The following is a 21,647-nucleotide window of genomic DNA, read 5'->3' on the forward strand; positions in this document are numbered from 1 at the left end:
CATGAACGACCTCGTGCATGGGAATCGAACTCAGGACTTTTAGTCTCACGCACAAATGCTTACCCTCTAGACCACTAAGCTGACATCCAACGGTATTAATTTCTAACTCTAATCAATCCATGATCTTGTGAAAACCCTTCATGTATTACCTGGGGTGGATAACTGTTTTCGTACCCGACACGAATTTGGCTCCACTGGTCACGGCTTCTTTCTTTCAGAATATTTATGAATCAATAATTTCATTCACTTAATAATGAAAAAGAAATACACTCGTCAATTGTTAGTTTTTAAAATCGTTACATATTAAATATGGTGAATAGTAAATTAAAATCTAGCTACACATTTATTTACATTCCATGCCAAAATTACATATCACCATAAAAACACAGTATTTAATCATTATTGTAGTCATTTTCACTCCCGTGAAGTGATGAAGATTGGCAGGTCAGTAGGACATTTCTAATTCTGACCTTTTTATTTGAACGAATCATTACTTTTCTGCTTCAGAAATTCAGATGCCACAATTATATAGATTCTATGACTGATCTACATACTAGTAGTTTATGAAGCATATGTTAGCGAACATCAAAAACATGACTGACATGACTCAAATATTGTAAAAAACACAAACAATTTTAGAATTTACCAAATAAATTTAACAGTTTTTCAATGGAAATCTTTTGAAATTCACCCGAGAACAGTTGTAAAGTAACCACCATTTCCTACTTATTTATGACCCCTTCAAAGTAACTGGTTTTGCATAAGCTACACAATTGAGTAAAAATTATTAAATGATTATCAGTGGTGTAATTCGAGATCATTTTCATGCAATTCTGATGATAAGATTTTAATAAATAAACAAATTAGAATTATCAGTTAGAACATTCCAATATATAACTCCGCCTGTAGCTCCTCCGGGGGCTATTGCCGGTCCCAAGCCCACACAAAGGAGGAGGGTTGGGCATGGGGTTAGCGACCCTATCCCGTAGAAAACCAACTCGCTAAAAAACGCTAACCAGAAAAAATCATCATATATAATATCAATCAAGCAGATATTACTCATAAGTATATGAGTATATAAATACATAGGTTGAAATACTTATGTAAAAAGTGGAGAATTCCAAATACTTGTATTACACCACTGACTTACTTACTCACTTACTTACTTACGCCTGTTACCCCTCGTCGAGGAGCATAGGCCGCTCACCAGCATTCTCCATCCAACTCTGTCCTGAGCCTTCCTTTCCAGTTCTTTCCAGTTAACATTCATCCTTTTCATATCTGCTTCTATTTCAAGGCGTAGTGTGTTCTTTCGCCTTCCTCTTTTCCGTTTCCCTTCCGGATTGCAAGTTAGGGATTGAGTCGTGATGCACATTGGTGATTTCCTTAATGTATGTCCGATCCACTTCCAACGTCTTTTCCTAATTTCCTCTTTAGCTCCAAGCTGGTCTGTCCTCTCCCATAAAACGCTGTTGCTGATAGTATCCGGCCAATGGATGTTGAATATTTTGCGTAGACAACTATTTATAAATACTTGTACCTTCCTGATGATGGTCGTAGTAGTTCTCCACGTTTCAGCTCCATACAGTGGGACTGTCTTGATGTTCGTATTAAAGATTCTGACCTTGAAATTGGTTGAGAGTTGTTTTGAGTTCCATATGTTCTTCAATTGTAGGAATGAGGTCCTTGCTTTGCCAATCCTCGCCTTGACATCTGCATCCGATCCTCCTTGTTTATCAATGATGCTCCCCAGGTACTTGAATGTTTCCACCTCTTCCAGAGTTTCTCCATCAAGTGTGATTGGGTTGGTGTTCTCTGTGTTGCATTTGAGAATCTTGCTTTTTCCTTTGTGTATGTTGAGGCCTATTGATGGAGAGGCTGCTGCTAAATTTGCTATCTTCATCTGCATTTGTTCGTGTGTATGAGAGAGGAGGGCTAGGTCATCTGCGAAGTCCAAATCATCTAATTGATTCTGAGATGTCCATTGTATTCCGTATTTCCCGTCAGATGTCGAATTCTTCATAATCCAGTCAATCACTAGAAGGAAGAGGAATGGGGAGAGTAGACAGCCTTGTCTGACTCCGGTCCTTATTGGAAATGCATCTGTCAGCTGTCCTCCATCCACCAATTTGCACTGTAGTCCATCGTATGAATTCCGGATAATGTTGACAATCTAATCAGGAACTCCATAGTGTCGAAGAAGTTTCCATAATGTTCTCCTATCCATACTCTCAAACGCCTTCTCATATTCAATGAAGTTGACGTATAGTGATGAGTTCCACTCAACTGATTGTTCAACGATGATCCGTAGTGTCATGTTTTAGTCTGGGTACGACCGATCCTAACGGAATGCAGCCTGTTTATCTCGATGTTGGTTGTCTACTGAGTCTTTCATCTGGTTCAGCAACACCCTGTTGAAAACTTTTCCTGGTTCTGACAACAGTTTGCTGCCTCTGTAATTCTCACATTTGCTCAGATCTCCTTTCTTTGGTGTCTTGATGAGGTGATCTTCTTTTCAGTCCGTTGGCACTTGCTCCTGTTCCCAAATCTTCTTGAATAGAAGGTGAAGCATATTTGCAGTTACTACAATGTTTGACTTCAGTGCTGCAGCTGGTGTATTGTCAGGTCCTGATGATTTCCCGCTGTTGTTTTGTCTGATAAGCATCTTGATTTCTTTGATCGTTGGTGGAGTGACAGATATAGGAAGGTCTGTGTATGCTACTTCGATGTCCGGTGGATTTAATGGAGCTGGCCTATTCAGCAGTTCCTCGAAGTATTCCGCCCATCATTTCCTCTGCTCTTGAATCTCAGTGATGGTCTTTCCTTCTTTGTCCTTGATTCGTCTCTCCGGTTTATTATATCTCCCTGCTAGTTTCTTCGTTGTATCATATAGTTGTTTCATAATCCCTTCTCTTGCAGCTTTTTCGCCGTCGTTGCTAGTTCTCCCATGTATTTCTGCTTGTCGGCTTTAATGCTCTTCTTCACTTCCTTGTTTGCTTCTGCACAGTCTGCTTGTGCTTTGACTTTCTGTGAATGAGTTCGACTGTTATTCATTGCTATTTTCTTGTTCTTCCTTTCCTGAATCTTGTCCAGGGTTCCCATACAGATCCATTCCTTATGATGATGCTTGTTGCGACCCAGAACCTCCTGACACGTTGAAGTCAGTGCTTCTTTTATCCCTTTCCAGTTGTCCTCCATCGCAGTTTCTTGTTCTTTCAGTAGATCCTGTAGAGCTTGGAACCTGTTGTTGAGAGTTATCTCGAATCCGTTGAGCTTGTCAGTATCTCGAAGGAAGGCTGTATTGAGCCTTTGTAGTGCTGTTTGTCCAGTTGTCCAGTCTTTCTTTAGCTTCAGTCTCATCTTGGCCACAACCAGCTAGTGGTGATCTGAAGCTATGTCAGCTCCTCTCCGGGTTCTCACATCTTCCATTGTCCTTCGGAATGTTTTGTTGATACAGATGTGATCTATCTGGTTCTCTGTGGTGTGGTCCGGTGAGATCCATGTAGCTTTGTGTATGTGTTTGTGTGGGAATATTGTGCCGCCTATAACCAATTTGTTGAATGAACACAGATTTACAAATCTCTCCCCATTTTCATTTCTCTCTCCTAATCCATTTCGTCCAATTATATCTTCATATCCAGTGTTGTCCACTCCAACCTTAGCATTTAGATCTCCCATCAGGATGGTGAGGTCCTTTCGTGAGCACTTCTCTATAATTGATTGCAGCCTCGAGTAGAACTGATCTTTATCATCGTCGTTGCTATCACTGGTGGGTGCATAACATTGGATAACATTCATTGTGATCCCTTCCTCCTTTGTTTTGAATGATGCTTTGATTATCCTGAGTCCATGAGATTCCCATCCCACAAGTGCATTTCATGCTTCTTTGGACAGAATTAGAGCAACTCCCTGAGTGTGTGGAGCATTTTCCCTTCGTGACCGGAGTACAGCAGCATCTCTCCTGTACCTAGCCTATGTTGTCCAGTTTGTGTCCAATGGGTTTCGCTGATTCCGAGTACTGCCAATTTGTATCTCCTCATTTCCATTGCTATTTGACTGGTCTTTCCTGTCTCCCACATTGTCCGGACGTTCCATGTACCTATAAAGAGTGTTGCTCTGGTTGTTAGAAGGTGTATCGGCCTCTTGACTTCCGAAAAATTTTGGCTTTCATCATGAGGTGTCATAATTATTCCTTCAACTCCGAGGGCAGAGTTTAAATGGTTTGAATTATTTTTTCGGGTTAGCAATTTTTTAGCGAGTTCGTTTTTCTACGGGATGGGTTCGCTAACCCCATGGCCAACTCTCCTCCTTTGTGTGGGCTTTGGACCGGCAGTAACTCTAGAAGAGCTGCAAGTGGAGTTATTACACCCCTGAAATGGCCATGATATATAAAATTGGGATACCTTAAACGTTTAGTAAATAATTCAAACATATATATCAGAGAATTTGTAATGAAACAGTCGTACAATCGGTAATACTTAATAAATGTCGAACTTTCTACGGACAATAGAACAGAAGTCAAAAAAGAATAGTCCACTTTAATCAACGAAAATCCTTCTAACTGGCTACCAATTAGATTCATATAAAAATTGTTTTGTCTGATTAAACTATAAGTTTCATCATAGAGATTACAAGCTCTAATTAACCAAATTATGTTTGGGCGTTTTCAATAATAATCAGAGAACATTATTATTGAATTTCAAGAAAAATTTTGCATTTTATGTTTAGATCAAATTCATTTTGACTAATAACTATTCGAATTAACCACAATATTAAAACAAAATTTACTTGAATAGAAACAAATAACTTTTCATTATGAGAGCCAAATTTAATTCTACTGATTTCTATACTCCATTGGACACATTGGTTGATTGTTTGATGTTAGAACAAGGACATCCAAATGCCAGTAAAATACTATGTCATATTTCAATAGTTCTCGGAAGTATTATGGCTTATGTATTCCCAGTGATTGGAGTCGCTGATTTGATTTCCAATTGTATTGTTGCTACAATATTTCTATACTATCTACAGCATAATAGACAATTCATATATTTGGGAGTTCTAGCTTTATCAGACATTTCAATCGTTATCACTATTGGATGGTTGCGTTGGTTTCCTACATTTGGTCTACCATTCGCAACAGCAGGAAATACATATTACTTCATCTCATTAACATCAACTACTAGCTGCAAACTGTATGTGTTCTTTCAATCACTCACCTGTATTTTTCGTGGAAACATCTTTCTAATAATGGCATTTGATCGTTTGCTGTTGATTCATAAACCATTATTGTTTAAGAAACATCCCAAATATACTGTCTGGATAATAATCACTACAGTCTTCATTATATCCATTGTAATGTCACTACCTATTTCCATATATAGTGATTTGATTCTCGTAACCAATCGTAATATATGTTGGCAAAAATTCTATACTGACTTCCTGGTAATTTACCAAGCTTTGCTTTCATACACAGGTCTAACACAATTCTTAATCGTCATTATGATTGATACATCTTTTTTAGTGAGTGTGGTACGTTGGTCTCGTAGTCGTCCTCAGCCGATGGATACACAAACATCAAAAATGACTAGCAATGGACGTACTATCACGATGCTTGCCCTCCATACTTTTGCATTTTTATGTGCATTACCATGTGTGATCTCTTATCTCCTATCAATTACTTTTCATCGTCCAACTCATAAACTCTCAGAAGAATACGTTCGTTTCATATTACTCTTTTTGAATATTGGATGGAATTTGATTTTTCTTCAATCATCTTTGAATATCGTTTTGTATTGTTTTCGCATCAATAAGTTTAAAAAAATCCTACTTAAACCATTAACTAATTATCGTAACAAAACATCGACCTTTGGTAAGAGATCAATTTAATTTGGTAGATAGTTATGAATTGATGATCTTGGATACCGTGGTATCAAACACATTGACTTCATTTAATCCAAGCTTAAGAAATTTTATCATATAATTGTTTTTGTAAACTCACCATGTATTATTTTCAGCTAGATCATTTTTTTGGCATAACATTGATTTCATTTCATTGTACCGTTTATTTTGTAGAATATTCTTTGTATTCATTTAATGTGACATTCATCATATGTTTTCTATAGTCATTTTGAGTATTTCTCTCTCTCAAGTGTAGGTAAAATAGATTTATGAATAAATGTATTATTTGAAATGTTTGATGTCTTTTGAAAAGTGAAATGTATCTTTTCCTTCAATCAATATAGTCTACTAATTATCATTGTGGAAGTCCCTGTAAATACTTATCAAATGTTATTAGTCATTCAATATGACAGTAGTTTCTCACTTTCAAGTATTCCGTAATATCCGCAATGGTGTGTGCTACTGATATCAACAGATATGAGTAGTATATATCATCAATTGAAAGTGAAATGCCTAGTGGCATAAGGTTAAGAAGATTGAAGAGAAGAGAACGAGAACAGAGAATGATTGGTGTGGAAACGAAGGAACAATCAAATCTGCGACAATTGATTGCTATTTTGCAAATGAAGTATTTACTATATGGTTCTCAGATTTGACTAACATACTCTGTAATTTTGGTATTCGGATAGATTTGGTTATCCCTGCCTGTGTTCTCGTCCACTACACCGTGCCCAGTTGGATACATTCGTGAACATGAAAAAGAAAAAAAGAGAAGTTTGAACTAGTAAACTAAGTAAACATAAGAAAAGTCTTGTGATTTACTTACTTTTTGACCTCACAGTTGTTAATACATTTGTACAGAAACGTTTTCTTTAATATTTTGTTAAACCCTAGATCTGATAAATACAATTGTATGTTAGAAATTTAGTTTATCTTAATTTACGCTGATAATGGTATGAGCGTAACGTGAAATTTACCTTATGGAGTAAAGTCTAGCTGTTTTTACTCAGACTATTCGCTAATAAAGGTGAAGTCCTGATGACTATCGGACAATTGAATGAAAGCGTATTTAGTGTATTAATCGTCTATTTTAATTCATAGATCTATGTAAATTACGTATCATTTAAAGTAACTATTGTACTAAAATATAGATATGTGAATGACAATTTCCGTTTTCAATAAACTATCATCAGATTCAACAACACATTAGAGATCGCAGCACCGAACTTAAAAATTGGATTATTTATACCGATATAACTGATGGTGAATCCATCAAGTCAAATTCTTCTATGGAGAAACACTGACAGATGTTCTAGAAATTCGCTCACTTGTCCTTATTAATCCATTCTATCTTGGTTGAACATAGGTGGGGTTGCAACGGTCAACAGTCCTAACACAGTTCTCCCAAGGTTAAAACCAACCAATCTTTCTTAAGAAGCTATTATGTTTTTGGTCCTTCGGATGACACATTACTAATAAAAAAATCGGGGTCTAAATATAAGGGGAATGGATCTAACCACTTTCCGATATTTCCCTACCAAATAATCTAATAGCCATTTCAATTATAAAGTAACAAAATACATATCCCCACATTTGTTACATTCTCATAACCTAAATCTATCCGATTTCATTATCCATTAACTTGCATATACCCATTTGAATAATTTATTCAGAACCCACTCGAAATTGATTACCTCTTGACAATTTCTGAAGGGCACTGTCATTTGATTATTAATTAAACACAGTCAGTCATTATCAACGTTGAGCCTGGGAGAGATGTTTGTTGGCCTAACTTGGCATAATCCTCTAACGTTATAAGAAAAGATGAACAAGATTTGCAGTAAAAGGAATGCAATAAAACGGTAGCAATGACAATGAAAAAAATAATTGAGAATATCATTATAAAGATAGAGTATAAATGTTCTAATGAGTGAGTAGTGTAACTCAAAATCGAGAGGAAAATGAATGGATATACGCCATTGTGAACGATTTTGACATATGTCATTTGTAGTCGTCGGCATCTACATGTGGTTCACACATGAACCCTGATCAGGTTGTTCGCATCAGCCAGCGTAGCTTAGGCCATCAGTTAATGGGCTTATAGATTGATGCAAAGTTTCGTTTTGGCCACATCTACCGTTCTTTTAACCTACTCCTGATCTAGCAAATACAGTCTATCGAGGTAAAATGTTATTAAAGGAAAATTATACATGTCCTAACCACCACAGCTAATGAACTATTACAACTTCACTAGCCTTTATCCCACCTTAAACCTAATAAACTATTTGTAACCTTAACACTGACCACTCACTTGTTTTACGAAACGCAAGCAATGCTTCGAGTATTTACTTACTTAAGCCTGTTACACATCGTCAAGGAGCATAGGCCACCCACCAGCATTCTCAACCAAACTCTGTCTTAGACAGTCCTTTCCAGTTGTTTCCAGCTGCTATCCATTCTTCTGATATCTGCTTCCAAATCCCGACGCAGTGTGTTCCCTGGTCTTCCTCTTTTCCGCTTCCCTTCAGGATTCCAAGTTAGGGCTTGCTTTGTGATGCAGTACGACGGTTTCCTCAGTGTGTGTCCTACCCATCTACACTGTTTTTTCCTGATTCCCTCTCCATTTGGAAGCTGGTTTGTTCTCTTACATAGCAGGTTGTTGCTGATGGTATCCGATCAACAGTGAATATCTTGGATAGACAATTGTTTAGATATAGTTGTACTTTTTTGATGATGTTTATAGTAGTTGATGTGTGGGCGAGAATGATAATGATTGGTTGTTTTGCTTAGTCAGACTTGTAGATAGTGTGACAGGTGTCAGATGAGTTATATATCCCCCTATCCTTATTTATTTATTTGTTTATTATTATTATTATTGATAGATTATCCGTTTGCCGTTGTATTGTGTCGGTTTTGGTGTGGGAATATATTTACGTTCTTGTCAAGCTAATCACGTGTTCTTGATCTGAGTTTTGCTGAAGTCTTGTAGAGTAGACACTGGGAGGAAATCTAGTGCAGACATACGTCTAAGGTAAATTAACGTCCCATTCGTGTATACAAGAAAAGGGACCGTTATAACAGTAGTGGTTCTCCAAGTTTTGGCTTCGTACAATGGAACTATTTTGACTTTTATACTGAGAGTTCTGATTTTGGTGTTAGCTTATAGTTTTTTTAAGCAGCAAATATTCTTCAGTTGTAGGAGTGCAGTCCATGCTTTTCCGATCCGTGCATTCACATTTGTAATAGATCCTCGTCGTTCATCAGTGATGCTGTTTAGATAGGTACGCAAACGTTTCCACCTGTTCCAGAGCTTCCCCATCAACTGTGGTTGGGTTGGTATTCCCAGTGTTGTATTTCAGGATCTTGCTTTCTACCTTGTGTCTGTGGAGGTCTACTAATGTGAAGGCTTTTGTTACACTGACTGTCTTCACTTGCATATGTTGATGTGTATGGGATAGAAGAGTTAGATCACCTGAGAAGTTCATATCGTCTGGTTGTATTCAAACTGTCCATTGTACCCCGTGCATCCCCTCACACGTCGATGTCTTCATAATCAAGTCAACTGCAAGACGTAAAAGAGAGGGGGGAGTCAGCATCCTTGTCTGACACCAGTCATCACTTGTAATGCGTCTGTCAGCTATCCTCCATGAACAACCTTCCGGTGTCATCCGTAGCATGAATTCCGGATGATGTTGACGATCTTCTCAGGTAAACTGTAATTTTGAAGAACATTTACATAATGTTCTCCATTCCACACTGTCAAACGCCTTCTCATATCCAAGCAAATTGATTTATAATGACGAGTTCACTGAATTAATTGTTTAACGATGATTCATTGTGCTGCAATTAGGTCTGAGTATGACCGATCCTTACGGAATCCACCCTGTTGATCCCGTAATTGGGTGTCTACTGAATCTTTCATCTGGCTCACCAACACTCTGTTGAAAACGTTTCCAGTTAGTGATAATAGTGTGATGCCCTTTTATTTCTCACACTTGTTCAGATTTCCTCGATGAGATATCCTTTATTACAGTCTGTTTGTAGTGTAGTGAACAGAACACGAGTGGGGACAATCGAATGTATTATAGACTATCTCACTAAATTCTGATAACCATACAATAAACAGTTAATTTGCAAAATAACAATCCATTGTCTCAGTCTTCACTGTTCCTTCTGTAAATATTAGTTCATCTTCTCTAATTTCATTGTTCATGCATTTTCCTACCAATTGCGCTTCATTTCAGTACTTTCCTTATCGATCTTCTGCAAAAATACATTCTATGTCTGACCATCACCATACACTACTTATATGGATATGAGTAGACCACACCGCCTGTAGTAATTGTTCCTCCACACAAATTGTCCTGGATAGAACGTGGAATATCTTTTCAGTCATCTCTATATTTGACTTCAATACTTCAGGAGGTGTATTGTCAAAACCTACTGCTTTACCGCTGTTGATTTGTCTGATGACTATTCTGATTTCTTCTATCGTTGGTGGAGTGACGTCTATGGGAAGGTGTGTGATTTATTTCGATGTCCAGTGTGTTCAGTGATGCTGGTCTATTCAAGAGTTCTTCAGAGTGTTCCACCCATCGGTCCTATTGTTCTTGAATTTCAGTGACTGACATGCCTTCTTTTTCCTTGAGCTTCGACTTACTTACTTACTTACCCCTGTTACCCACCGTGGGGGAGCATAGGCCGCCCACCAGCATTCTCCATTCAACACTGCTCCGGGTAATCCTTTCTAGTTCTTCACAGTTAACATTCATCCCTTTCATATATACTTCTATTTCCCGACGTAATTTGTTTTTTCGCCTTCCTCTTTTCCGCTCCCCAGGACGATTACCTTGTGATGCACATTGGTGATTTCCTTAATGTATGTCCGATCCACTTCCAACGTCTTTTCCTAATTTTCTCTTCAGCTCCAAGCTGGCTCGTCCTCTCCCATAAAACGCTGTTGCTGATAGTATCCGGCCAATGGATGTTGAGTATTTTGCGTAGACAACTATTTATAAATACTTGTACCTTCCTGATGATGGTCGTAGTAGTTCTCCACGTTTCAGCTCCATACAGTGGGACTGTCTTGATGTTCGTATTAAAGATTCTGACCTTGAAATTGGTTGAGAGTTGTTTTGAGTTCCATATGTTCTTCAGTTGTAAAAATGCTGCCCTTGCTTTTCCAATCCTCGCCTTGACATCTGCATCCGATCCTCCTTGTTTATCAATGATGCTCCCCAGGTACTTGAATGTTTCCACCTCTTCCAGAGTTTCTCCATCAAGTGTGATTGGGTTGGTGTTCTCTGTGTTGCATTTGAGAATCTTGCTTTTTCCTTTGTGTATGTTGAGGCCTATTGATGCAGAGGCTGCTGCTAAATTTGCTATCTTCATCTGCATTTGTTCGTGTGTATGAGAGAGGAGGGCTAGGTCATCTGCGAAGTCCAAATCATCTAATTGATTCTGAGATGTCCATTGTATTCCGTATTTCCCGTCAGATGTCGAATTCTTCATAATCCAGTCAATCACTAGAAGGAAGAGGAATGGGGAGAGTAGACAGCCTTGTCTGACTCCGGTCCTTATTGGAAATGCATCTGTCAGCTGTCCTCCATCCACCAATTTGCACTGTAGTCCATCGTATGAATTCCGGATAATGTTGACAATCTAATCAGGAACTCTATATTGTCGAAGAAGTTTCCATAATGTTCTCCTATCCATACTCTCAAACGCCTTCTCATATTCAATGAAGTTGACGTATAGTGATGAGTTCCACTCAACTGATTGTTCAACGATGATCCGTAGTGTCATGTTTTAGTCTGGGTACGACCGATCCTAACGGAATGCAGCCTGTTTATCTCGATGTTGGTTGTCTACTGAGTCTTTCATCTGGTTCAGCAACACCCTGTTGAAAACTTTTCCTGGTTCTGACAACAGTTTGCTGCCTCTGTAATTCTCACATTTGCTCAGATCTCCTTTCTTTGGTGTCTTGATGAGGTGATCTTCTTTTCAGTCCGTTGGCACTTGCTCCTGTTCCCAAATCTTCTTGAATAGAAGGTGAAGCATATTTGCAGTTACTACAATGTTTGACTTCAGTGCTGCAGCTGGTGTATTGTCAGGTCCTGATGATTTCCCGCTGTTGTTTTGTCTGATAAGCATCTTGATTTCTTTGATCGTTGGTGGAGTGACAGATATAGGAAGGTCTGTGTATGCTACTTCGATGTCCGGTGGATTTAATGGAGCTGGCCTATTCAGCAGTTCCTCGAAGTATTCCGCCCATCATTTCCTCTGCTCTTGAATCTCAGTGATGGTCTTTCCTTCTTTGTCCTTGATTCGTCTCTCCGGTTTATTATATCTCCCTGCTAGTTTCTTCGTTGTATCATATAGTTGTCTCGTATTCCCTTCTCTTGCAGCTTTTTCGCCTCCGTTGCTAGTTCTCCCATGTATTTCTGCTTGTCGGCTTTAATGCTCTTCTTCACTTCCTTGTTTGCTTCTGCACAGTCTGCTTGTGCTTTGACTTTCTGTGAATGAGTTCGACTGTTATTCATTGCTATTTTCTTGTTCTTCCTTTCCTGAATCTTGTCCAGGGTTCCCATACAGATCCATTCCTTATGATGATGCTTGTTGCGACCCAGAACCTCCTGACACGTTGAAGTTAGTGCTTCTTTTATCCCTTTCCAGTTGTCCTCCATCGCAGTTTCTTGTTCTTTCAGTAGATCCTGTAGAGCTTGGAACCTGTTGTTGAGAGTTATCTCGAATCCATTGAGCTTGTCAGTATCTCGAAGGAAGGCTGTATTGAGCCTTTGTAGTGCTGTTTGTCCAGTTGTCCAGTCTTTCTTTAGCTTCAGTCTCATCTTGGCCACAACCAGCTAGTGGTGATCTGAAGCTATGTCAGCTCCTCTCCGGGTTCTCACATCTTCCATTGTCCTTCGGAATTTTTTGTTGATACAGATGTGATCTATCTGGTTCTCTGTGGTGTGGTCCGGTGAGATCCATGTAGCTTTGTGTATGTGTTTGTGTGGGAATATTGTGCCGCCTATAACCAATTTGTTGAATGAACACAGATTTACAAATCTCTCCCCATTTTCATTTCTCTCTCCTAATCCATTTCGTCCAATTACATCTTCATATCCAGTGTTGTCCACTCCAACCTTAGCATTTAGATCTCCCATCAGGATGGTGAGGTCCTTTCGTGAGCACTTCTCTATAATTGATTGCAGCCTCGAGTAGAACTGATCTTTATCATCGTCGTTGCTATCATTGGTGGGTGCATAACATTGGATAACATTCATTGTGATCCCTTCCTCCTTTGTTCTGAATGATGCTTTGATTATCCTGAGTCCATGAGATTCCCATCCCACAAGTGCATTTCGTGCTTCTTTGGACAGAATTAGAGCAACTCCCTGAGTGTGTGGAGCATTTTCCCCTTCGTGACCGGAGTACAGCAGCATCTCTCCTGTACCTAGCCTATGTTGTCCAGTTTGTGTCCAATGGGTTTCGCTGATTCCGAGTACTGCCAATTTGTATCTCCTCATTTCCATTGCTATTTGACTGGTCTTTCCTGTCTCCCACATTGTCCGGACGTTCCATGTACCTATAAAGAGTGTTGCTCTGGTTGTTAGAAGGTGTATCGGCCTCTTGACTTCCGAAAAATTTTGGCTTTCATCATGAGGCGTCATAATTATTCCTTCAACTCCGAGGGCAGAGTTTAAATGGTTTGAATTATTTTTTCGGGTTAGCAATTTTTTAGCGAGTTCGTTTTTCTACGGGATGGGTTCGCTAACCCCATGGCCAACTTTCCTCCTTTGTGTGGGCTTTGGATCGGCAGTAACTCTAGAAGAGCAACAGGCGGAGTTCTTGAGCTTCGAGCACACCGGGAATTACAAATCTGTAGTCTAAACATTTCTTTTACATTCGAAGATATTTTTTTTAAAGAAATTATCCTGTTATTATATTATTATATATCTTCTTATTATCATTGTCAAATTTCATGGGACATGCAACCAGACTTATTCATACTCTCCTACACTAATCATGTCAATATTAAACATAATACTACATTCTTTAGGTCTATTATTAAAATGCACTAGACATGCAATTTGCATTTAATTTCAATTTACAATAAATTACTGAAAATAATATTCTTCATTTACATAGCTGTGTAGTAAAAGATTCGAATTAAAGTACAGTACGGACGAGAAGATATTTCTTTTCAGTTAATTCAATCAACATATTGGTCGACTTTTTTAACTAATTAATTACGAATCAAAATCGGAACTAAGAAATGGCATTCTGTTATGTGTTGTGAACTAATCTTGTTTGGAGTATTACTGAAGACGAAGATGCACTTGATAATTGTTTCTTCCAACTGTAGAACTATTAAACAATACCTATTCTCGACTCAACCAGAGATCTCGATTTCTCAGATAGTAAGGTCAAGCAAATCTCCTTACGATCACAAAAATCGCACTGAGCTCAGCAACACAAATAGCAACATTAGTCCTGATTTCTTCTTCCTATACTTACGCTTCGCCTCCCTTGATTATCTTGTTAATAAATTTCTAACTTGCAATAAACACATCCCTTCGTAATACCGTCTTCAATCTACACTGACTTTTTGTTATATCGAGTGCATGCGTACGTGCCCTGTATAATATATGACGTGATGATTCCCGCCAATCAGAAAGGAGCGAATTATAGACCGGATCCAATGATACACAAAAGCTGTATGAGCAGTCTTGAGTACTTATCAGTACTGCTTTCTGCCTAGCCCAGCCAGTTAAGTCCAGAACACCAATATCAGTCTCTGCAACATGAACGATTATTCTCAAATATACTGGGTTTATATACCAAACAAACTGACCACATCGTAACATAAAATAGAAAATAACATTTGTACAAGATTTGGCCAGATGTGGCTGTGAATAGAGGGAACAGTAATCAATAGACTGGGGGTAACTCAAGAATGGTAAATTGTATAATAATAGTCTATCTGTCAAAATAAAGCTTATAATAAGAGGGACGCGAATATGAATAGTTTAGTTACTTAACAATTATAAAATAGGAAATATACATATCAAATTGGTCAATAAATAGTTCTCAAAGTTACCATTCACAAAATCTCCACGGGATATAACACTTTTTATTCCGAATAAATCCCGAAGCAACTACAGATATCGTTCATCGATCCAGCTATTATTTTTTCAATTCAGTACCATCATTTTAAATGCTAAATGTCTACTATCTGTGCGAAAATCTAGTAATCATCTGTTGAACGTGTTTAAACACATGTATTCTGTATCCTCTCATCCGACACCACTTCTCATCAAGTTCAACTTTTTCATTTCTAACATTCTGAAGTTCATTAAACTATCACGAGTATGAACAACAGACGTCTTATCCCACTGTATTTCGCATTAATTCAACTTATGGGTATTAGCATTTCATTTTCAGTACTCACACATGCAGCCTATTTACTTTTTAAAGTCAAGTATAATTTACAATAGCTATTTAAAAATAATAATGACATTTCAAGGTCTTGAAAATATCCATTAAAACAACATTAGTGAATATCAGAAGGGGGTTTTGTGGAGATTTTAGTAATTTTATATAGTTGAGATCATAAGTCAATTGAAGCTAGACCACCATGGAAAACCTGGAAGCACTGGATGGCCTTTTCGTCCTATTGTGGGACTCCTCAGCAGTGTGCATCCACTGAAGACAAAACCAGTATAAAATAGATGGTTGTGAATTAGTTAACTATGTATATCTTAATATTTCCTCTAATTAAGGTAGTTAGTTAAAGAAGCAGTCCTTACAAGATTAATAACAAAATGATATATCAATTGATTATCACAATTGAGCAATGATGAAGCAAATTAAAATTAATAAGTTTATGAGCAATATGTATTGTTAGGCGATATTTGTTGGAGATCACTTTCGTTTGGAGCACGATCAAAAACCAGGAAGGACCTAACAACTCTGCAGTCTATGTATTGGAAGCCTGGTCAGTGTATAGCAGCAGTGCTCACAGGAAACGAATCGTTATGTCTGCTTGATTAGTGTAAAATATTATGACCAATTTCATTGGTAATGATTGCTTCCCTTCACTGAGGTTCTCATCCTGCTACCGTAAGCTAACTGTCATATGAAGAGTAGTGGTTTATTCAAAGATACTTTTAAAACATAGGTCTCATTAAGTGGTGTTATTACCGATACAGAAATTCATGGCAGTATACCCATCGATTCTCAACCAACATTTCACTCGAAAATAATTCAATTCAAGATGGCTCTCAGAATTAACAAAATGACACAAAATTTGGTCTGACAATATACTAGCAGCAGCACTGAAGTCAGACATTGAAGTTACTGTGAATATGCTTCACATTCTATTCAAGAAGATTTGGGAACAGGAGCAAGTGCCAACGGACTGGAAATAAGGATACCTCATCAAGACACCAAAGAACGTATATCTGAGTGAATGTGAGAACTACAGAGGCATTAGTTTGTTATCAGTACCAGGAAAGGTTTTTAACAGAGTGTTGCTGAACCGGACGAAGGACGCTGTGGACGCACAACTTCGAGATCAACAGATCGGATTCCGTAAGGATCGGTCGTGCACAGACCGAATCGCGACACTACGGTTCATCTTTGAACAGTCAGTTGATTTGAACTGATCACTATACATCAATTTCATTGAATATGAGAAGGCGTTTAACAATATGGACAGGAGAACACTATGGAACCTTCTTCAACACTATAGTGTATCTGAGAGAATTGTCAACATTATCCGGAACTCATACGATGGACTACAGTGCGAAGTCATGCATGGAGGACAGCTGACAGATGCATTTCCACTAAGGACCGGAGTCAGACAAGGCTGTCTACTCTCCCCATTCCTCTTTCTTCTGGTGATTGACTGGATTATGAAAACCTCGTCATATGAGAGGAAGCACGGAATACAATGGACATCTCAGAATCAATTAGAAGATTTGGACTTCGCAGATGACCTAGCCCATTTATCCCATACACAACAATAAATACAGGTCAAGACAAACATTGTAGCAACAGCCTCTTCATCAATAGGCCTCAACATACATATATAATCGCAATCAAAGAAACTTGACTGACAGCAGCCTATAGATAGTATGAAACTTGATTTTGAAGGTTCTATGTTGATAAGAATCAAGAGAATCCAGAAGTGTAAAGGAGGAATAGATATATAGTTTGACCTACTTTATTAAAATAAACTTAATAATCAATAATTAGATCCAGGATAAGTTTTTCAATCGATCATCATCACTTTGTTAAAATGAAATAAAGAAATTATGAGCAAAAAAAATTATTTTTTTCTTGTGAACTTAATTGTTACGCTGTATTATTGTTGTGTTGTTGCTTTCTTTTTGTATTTTTTTTCTCGAAACTGTGGTTTTTTTGAAAATTTATTTATTCATTCCACAAACTTGTTGAAGAGGTCCTTTATATTATCAATAAATATGTTTTAAAACTATTATTTGAGCGTTCAATGGATAGATTATTCTCTCTCCCCCCCCCTTTTTTTTTTTAAAAAAAATTCATATTTATCATGTTTTAACTTATAAAGAGTTTTTAATAATACGTGATATTTATTGAAATTTCTATTGCTTTGGTTTTATGATTTCTACTGAGTGAATGGGAAAATAAGAGATTTGGACTTCGCTGATGAACCGGCCCTCCTATCTCATACACACGGAGAAAAGCAGATGAAGATAATAAATGTAGCAGTAGCCTCTCCATCAATAGGCCTCAACATACACAAAGGAAAAAGCAAGATTCTCAAATGCAACACAGAGAACACCAACCCAATCACACTTGATGGAGAAACTCTGGACGAGGTGGAAACATTCAAGTACCTGGGGAGCATCATTGATAAACAAGGAGGATCTGTTGCAGATGTGAAGGTGAGGATTGGCAAAGCAAGGACCGCATTTTTACAATTGTAGAACATATGGAACTCAGAACAGTTGTTAACTAACTTCAAGGTGAGAATCTTCAATACGAACGTCAAAACTACTACATCCATCATCAAGAAGGTACAAGTATTTGTAAACAGTTGTCTATGCAAAATACTCATCATTCACTGGCCGGATACTATCAACAACAGCCTACTATGGGAGAGGACAAACCAGCCTGGAGCTGAAGAGGAAATTAGGAAAAGACGTTGGAAGTGGATCGGACATACATTGAGGAAATCACCAAACTGTATCACGAGGCAATCTTTAACTTGGAATGGTGAAGGGAATCGAAAAAGAAGAAGGTGAAAGAACACATTACGTCTGAAGATAGAAGCAGATATGAAAAGGATGAATGTTAACTGGAAATAACTGTAAAGGATTGCTCTGGACAGGGTTGGATGGAGAATGCTGGTGGGCGGCTTATGCTTCCCCACGAGAGGTAACAGGAGTAAGTAAGTGTTTCCAAGTGAGGGCTTGACGCAGTTGGGTGATTTCCTCAATGTGTGTCCTATCCATTTCCACCACTTCTTCCTCATTTCTTCCTCCATTGGATGGAATCTGGTTTGTTCTATCCCACAGTAGGTTATTGCTGAGAGTGTCTGGCCATCGGATCCGAAGTATCTTGCGTAGACAACTGTTAATAAGCACCTGTATCTTGTGGATGATGACTTTCGTAGTTCTCCACGTCTCCGCCCCTCACAGTAGGACTATCTTGACATTTGTATTGAAAAATCTGATCTTGGTGTTGGTTGACAATTGTTTTGAGTCCCAGATGTTCTGCAATTGTAGATATGTTGCTCTTGCTTCGCCGATCCGCGTCTTCACATTCGCATCTGATCCACCGTTTTCATGATGCTGCCCAGATATGTAAAGGTTTTCACATCCTCCAAAGCTTCTCCATCAAGTGTAATTCAATCAGTGCATGCTATATTGTATGTGTGAGTCTTGCTTTTCCCTTTGTTTATATTGAGACCTACTGCTGTTGAGGCTGCTGCTACACTGGTCGTCTTCTCCTGAATTTGTTGTTGCGTGTGTGATAAAAGAGCGTCAGGTCATCTGCGAAGTGTAGATCGTTCAGCTGTATCCTACCTGTCCACTGTATTCCGTGCTTCCCCCCCCCAGATGTTGACATCTTCATAATCTAGTCAATTACCAGGAGATAGAGAAAGTGTGAGAGTAAGCAACATTGCCTGACACTGGTCTTTACTTCGAACGAGTCAGTGAGTTGTCCTCCATCTACGACTTTGCAGTTTAATCCATCATAGGAATTCCGTATAATATTGACTATCTTCTCAGGCACGCCGTAGAGTCGAATAAGTGGTAAAAAAATAAAACCACACTATGTTAATTATCAATCCCATAGAAAGGAAGAACTAATTATCCATCGAACTTACAACGAAATCTCAACCGATCATATTTAACCTATTCCAATCATACATCTACTTCTTCACCCTTTGACTATCATTTTTTCACGATCATTTATAAATACATGAACGAGTACAAGTATATCTCATCGAATGATCTAGATAACATGAAATCATAATCAAACTTGACTATCATTAATGGCTTTATTCAATATTATATTTTTGGTACAATATAGAGTTCTCAGCACAATGCATTTCAACAAGTTTCCTTTCCTTTATTTTTTCAGCTTTCCTGATGATAAATATTGAATGTTCATCAATTAAATGTTAGCAGTTCAAGAATCGATATCAGAACAATGATCATTGTTTTCAATGAATATTGAAATCCACTATAATGTCTCTGAATGTACTTTTTTGTAAGTTGTACAATGAAAGATTATAGACTTTTCATTAAACGCGCCTAAATATGTTATACGATGAATAGACATAATGATATGTGTAAACAAACAAAATATAGTTGATGTCAGGAACAGATAGCCCAGATATTCAACCAAGCCTCCAAAGTTTTAATTATACAAAATATTTAGATTTGTTTCTTTATATTACTTAAATTTATAATAATTTGAATTCAATTACTGATTTATTCTTTTAAAAATCAAAATAAGATGTTATAATAAATATATATCAGCAATCCAATGTGTCTACTCATTAGGATCTTATAAATATCTTAGTATATTAGCGCAATACATTTCGAACAATCTGATCACTCATATACTTGTTAGGAACATTTATATATAAAAATAAAAAGCCAAATAGACTGGGATTAAGGGGGGGGGTGAGGGAAGACAAGGATAATAATAATAATAATAAGCAAAGATGGTTAGTGGCTACCAGTGGAATCCAGGACGCCCACTCCTTCGTCCTATTTGGGACTCGTCAGCTGGATGTACCTGCATCTCAGAGTTGATGTTCACTCTGGGATTAGAACCCAATACCTTTCGCTTCAAACGCCATCATTTCAACTTCAACCCATTGCACAAGCTAGTAGATATCAGGACTCAGTCGCCGAGTGGATAACGCAATGGCGTTTGAAGCGAATGGTACTGGGTTCGAGTCACAGAGTGAACATCAACTCTGAGATGTAGGTACATCCAGCTGACGAGTCCCGAATAGGATGAAACGCGCGTCAAACTGGATTCCACTACTATCCACTATCCATCTTTGCTTACCATGTTTGTTAATTTAGGCTATATCGAGGCAATATGCACAGTATGCACATATGCTTATTAGAGACTGACCAGTTGCAGTCCCAAACATCAATGGGAAGATTCAAACGAACAAAACTAAGTAAATTTCAATAATAATAATAATTATTATTATTATTATTATTATGTGTGAACATGTAGCAAAATGGTTGCAGAAACAAATAGAATCAAATAACCCGATAAGAATAGAGGATAAACATCTATCATCCTCGATTGCCAAACACATAGTTCAAAACAGGTCATAAGATTGATCTTAATTCGGCTTTTGTGGTGTTGTATAAAAGTGTAAAAGGGCGTATTACTAAGGTTTATTGAAGCCTTAGCCATAAGAAAATTCAAACCCCCTTTGTGTATTCAAAAAACAGTTTGTTTTCACCTTAAACCTACCCCGGGTAATTATAGCTTATTACCCATAGTGATTAGGTTTAAAATTGTTTTCATATGATTTATATTATCCTTTTCTACTCTCCCCCCCATTTCCAGTCTAGTTGACCTGTTATCTTTTTATATATAAATGTTCTTAACAAGTATATTATGTGTGTATTGCGCTAATATATCATCACATAGTTCTTCTGATAATCTTCGTCTTCTTATTACTAAACTATCGAAATTTATCAAAGGGATTATAATTGCTTTAAATATCTTAGTATATAGTTAAGAAGAGATAGACTTATATTATTAACTTTCTATTGGTAGAAAAATCAACAACTTAAAATTGATTCTATCAGTAAATGTTTAGATTGTTTCACTATTCTATTCATTTATTCAACTATTCACTTAGTAACAAAACTCTACATAGTAACAATACATAATTATTCTTTAATTATATTGTCAAAATAAGAAATTTTCATTCAACTTTCATAGACTACTAATACTACTTATATCAATGATAATGAATTCATTTCATAATATGACTGAATTAAATACACCATTGGATACATTAATAGATTGTATTATGGTTGAAACAAAACATTCAAATGCAAGTTATATAGCATGTATCATCTCAAAGATTTATGGAACTTTGATAGGATATTGTTTCCCAATCATTGGAACATTTAATATAATCACTAACAGTATTGTCATTGTTATATTTCTTATTTCCCTTCATCATAAAAATAGATATTTTATAT

The 21,647-nt window shown here is 37.4% G+C and overlaps 1 protein-coding gene across 1 annotated transcript in view; it reads left to right on the forward strand.

The window, feature by feature from the left end:
• Positions 1 to 4,815: 4,815 nt before the first annotated feature.
• Smp_083940 (rhodopsin-like orphan GPCR,putative) overlaps positions 4,816 to 21,647 on the forward strand; it is a gene marked incomplete at both ends in the record, with an annotated part of 28,757 nt that continues 11,925 nt past the window's right edge. Inside the window, one exon of the mRNA XM_018791468.1 lies at positions 4,816 to 5,872. Within this exon, the coding sequence (XP_018645411.1) occupies positions 4,816 to 5,872 (1,057 nt within the window). The remainder of the gene's footprint in view (positions 5,873 to 21,647) is intronic.

This window comes from Schistosoma mansoni (assembly GCF_000237925.1).
Source record: "Schistosoma mansoni, WGS project CABG00000000 data, chromosome 3 unplaced supercontig 0044, strain Puerto Rico, whole genome shotgun sequence".
NCBI lineage: Eukaryota > Metazoa > Platyhelminthes > Trematoda > Strigeidida > Schistosomatidae > Schistosoma > Schistosoma mansoni.